Source organism: Rhagoletis zephyria, unplaced genomic scaffold, assembly GCF_001687245.7.
Source record: "Rhagoletis zephyria isolate East Lansing unplaced genomic scaffold, Rhagoletis_zephyria_1.1 Rzeph_scaffold_32393, whole genome shotgun sequence".
NCBI lineage: Eukaryota > Metazoa > Arthropoda > Insecta > Diptera > Tephritidae > Rhagoletis > Rhagoletis zephyria.
In genome coordinates, this window is record NW_016189448.1 from 1 (window position 1) to 3,936 (window position 3,936).

At 35.9% G+C, this 3,936-nt stretch overlaps 1 protein-coding gene across 1 annotated transcript; it reads left to right on the forward strand.

Annotated features, from left to right (window-relative positions):
- Nucleotides 1–276: 276 nt before the first annotated feature.
- LOC108353946 (cuticle protein 8-like) lies at nucleotides 277–827 on the forward strand. The gene is made up of 2 exons (XM_017605137.1): nucleotides 277–550; nucleotides 619–827. The coding sequence occupies exons 1-2, from the start codon at nucleotides 277–279 to the stop codon at nucleotides 825–827; spliced, it is 483 nt and encodes a 160-aa protein (XP_017460626.1).
- Nucleotides 828–3,936: the final 3,109 nt, after the last annotated feature.

Sequence of the window (3,936 nt, forward strand, 5' to 3'; positions counted from 1 at the left end):
TAATTAGCGCATAAAAAGAATTTTACTTCACATAGCTATATTTAGGTTTATCTTACAATAAAGGTCACAAATTTTTTGTTGTTTAAGGTAAAATTTTTAATTATTTAAAATATATTTTTTTTGACCCAACCTTTGCGCATTTTGCAACACAATATAGTATATAAAGAAACCACAGTTGGCTAGTTGGTATCAGTGCCACTTCAACCTCTAGTAGAGTTGCAAGCCATATTTTAGAAAGAAGAAAAATCCCTTCTTTAAATAAATTAAAAATATAAAATGCATATCCTCTCCTGTATCGCCGTCATCGCTGTAGCGCTCTTTGGCGCAGTACATGCAGGACATGAGCATGCCTCCAGCTATGCCTCAGTAGTACAGGAAAACATTCCTCACCACGCGGGTCACGACGAGCACAGCCACGGCTATGAACACCACGAGGAACACCATGAACCGCACCATTATCCCAAATACACATTCGAGTATGGTGTAAAGGACACACATACTGGCGATCACAAGAGCCAGTGGGAGCATCGTGATGGCGATCATGTTAAGGGTGAGTTAATTTATTTTCTATATATATATTTTTTTAAAATAATAAATGATATTAATATAACCCGCTAGGCGAATACACTCTGGATGAAGCTGATGGCACTAAACGCATAGTTGAATACACAGCTGACGATCACAGTGGCTTCAATGCGGTTGTAAAGCGGATCGGCCATGCTCATCACCCTGAGGTGCATCACCATGGCGACAGCCATCATGGCGATAGTGGCTACGGGCATGGACATTCAGCCTCTAGTTACGTCGAAATCAAACAACATCACTAAGCTAATACAAAGAGAATGGAATGTTCACACAGGATTAATTTTTAACCAAAGAAGTTTGTAAATTTATGTAATTCTTTAAAATAACATCTGCTTAGTTTTAGGCAAATTATTATCTATTAAAAACCAGAAGTTTCTTTAAATAGTTGGGTTCTATTTATCCTGCGAATATTTGCTATTCCGTATTTTGGGTGTGATTTCAATTTAACTCCATTTAGAGCTGACGCATGTGGCTATGTTAAACCACAATAACCACCATATTCCACGAAGAACCTTCGAGAAGTTAGGACCATCCTCCTAGGTCTGCTATCAGTTGATATTCAATTCTGCTCTGAACTGTTGGCCAGTGGCTTATTGCTCTGCCTACCCAAATCTCTCATTTATATAAGCGTTTAAAAAAGCCTAAAACCAGTGTGACCAGATGATCGCCAAAACTGATGATGAAAATCCGTTTTTAAAAAAGGTTAGAAAAAGCTATACTCCATTAAAATTGAAGTTAAAAAGAAGTCAGTATATTCATTCTTTAAAAAATCGATAAGTTTCCCAAAAACCGATTTTCCGGTGCAAAGCTCTATGTTGTATTTCCTGTCAAAGTTAACCAACTTGGGCCTATCATCTCTGGGGAGCAACGCTAATATAATTTGGGAGCCTAGCTTGTATCTGTTCCTGGGTAATAGGGTTATGCCTCTGCCAAAGCCTTCTCTCGTGAAGTTTAGTACAGTTCGCTTTGCTACCTGTTTTATGGTAAGGTGTAGGGGTTAGAGCTCGAGAATCAACTCCAACGCTGTCGTCGGACATGTGCGCGTTGCCGTCGTAGTTCATACACATGCCAGACGTTGAAGCTTGGTGAGGGATTGCCTTACCGGGGAATGGGTGGTTATCGAGATCCAAGCCACTGCCCTGTAAGTAACTATTGGTCTAACTATCATGGTATACATCCATTACAGGTTCTTGGGACTACAGCCCCAATTCTTCCCGGCCAGACCTTTACATACCATAAGTACCCTCGAAGCTTTGAAAGCTCCCATACTTGCACTTTATTATACCCAAAATGTTTCTAGGAATTCTAGTTAAAAATCCCGAAACATAATTTGTGTTATTATACGAGTGACAAACGGGCTCGCTTATCTGCATAAATAGCCTTTATTTGCATTAATTCATGCCTGCATTTTCCCCTTTCAAATGCGCATAAGCAGCCGAACAAATGCACGAAATTTTTGGAAATTAACTCGGATCAGGGGAATTTTCGATGACAACACTGGTAAAAACGGCCAGCTGTTGTTCTTTGTACAAGTAAGCAAACAAAGCAAGCAAGTATGGCGTCCGTGGTAGCCGAGTGGTGAGAGTTGCATGCTACAAGCCTGTAGCTGCCAGGTTCGATGCTCGGTTCGAGCGATTGCCAACAATTTTTTTGTTTTTAGTTTTAGTTTATTTTAATTTTATTTTATTTGATTTATACATTTAATTTTACTTAATTTTTTTTATCTGTTTTATTTCAAATCACATTTTTTATTTTACCATTAGTTAATTTCAACTTTTAGAGTTCAATTTTATTAAAAAAGTCAACAACAACTGAAAGCAATCAATAAAAAATATATAACTAATAAATGAATGCATAAAAAAGAAGTAAATGAACATTCTATCGGCCGTGGGACTCGAACCACAATTTTAATCAGATCAACTGCCCCGTTAATTCGGATCAACGCTGGCGTCTGTCTATGCCTTTATTAGATAACAAGCTATACTTGCATACAAAAACAACAAACATTAAATAAACAAAAGAAAGCCAACTAAACCATTTTAAAATGTCGCCTCTCTACCCATTTATAGTTCCGGCGCTGTACACGCTTTTGTTGCCACACATTTACCCAAGAAAATTCCATATGCCCTGCAGATTTTCAGACATAAGTAAATAGATAAATTCTCAATGAACTTTGCAATAATTTGAGAGTCGAATACTTTATAGTTTCACTTTCGCATGCTCATTGTTTTTGTAAAGTTTTATATTCTTCCACTTTTATTTTCCCTTTTAATCGCCAACTGTTTGCGAAAACATCTGCTTTAAAATTTTTTTTTTTGTTTACAAAAATTTATGTTTCCACTAACAAGTGAGTTGTACCCATAAACAAACAAAAACTATAGAGCTGGTATTTTTACGCAGCATTGTCTTCGAGCGTACACGCACAGATGCAATGCCGGAAATATTTGATAATATAAACGGCCACTTTAGTGTTTTTTATTATACTTTTCGTGTTTATTTTCTATTCAATCAACAAAAATTGGCATCTTCANATTTTGTATGAAAGTGCGTCTGCTTGTCATTTTTATTGTTGATTTGTGTACAGTTGTGCGTGCGTGAGCTTTTAAATTTATGCGCTCGTAAATTTTTACTCTCGCTGAATTTTAATTATTAGTTTTTTTCGTTTTCTTCTCTACACGCAATCACAAAGCTGAGGCATCATAAAGCCCGGCATCAGCAACATGTTGATAACAAACAGATATTTCGCAACACCACTCACACAGAAATGTATAATTAAATTTTTGATTCCATTATAATTATTACAAACTATTTTATAGGTCTATGGAGTATTAAAATAAGAGCACGAGTGGGATAATTTCGTGAACTAAACATTTGTTTTTATTATTACAACACAACTTACATGCATACATATGTACATACGACTTTGGTTAAGTCAGCAGAATATTTGACACAGTTTGTTTCTCAGTGTTACATCATGTGAAATTTTATTTGATCCATTTCTCTTAATTTATTCTAACGACAGCCCTTCCAAATGTTTATGAGAGACCGCAGTTTTAAAAGTTGAGGCTATTAACGGCTTTGTGTAATATGAGCAGATTGTAATGGCACAGCAACACGCAAAGTTTACGAGCAATTAGCGTAGAACTATCTTAATTGTCAATATTTATTTGAAGATCCTAGATTAAAGATGACATTGAATATTACGTCTAAAATTTGTATTCATGAACTATTTAAATAATATTGGGAAATGCAAAAAAAAAAATTTTGAGTACGGGAAGTGTTCACAGGCATTATTTGCTGCTGTAATCCAACAATAAATAAGATAAGGTTTTCTAAAGTCTTTATAGCCAT

Excerpts from the sequence above, each read along its gene's own strand:
- LOC108353946 (XM_017605137.1), top strand. The coding sequence starts at position 277 with ATGCATATCCTCTCCTGTATCGCCGTCATCGCTGTAGCGCTCTTTGGC. Across the intron at positions 551-618 it reads TGATGGCGATCATGTTAAGG|GCGAATACACTCTGGATGAA; the intron begins GTGAGTTAATTT and ends ATAACCCGCTAG.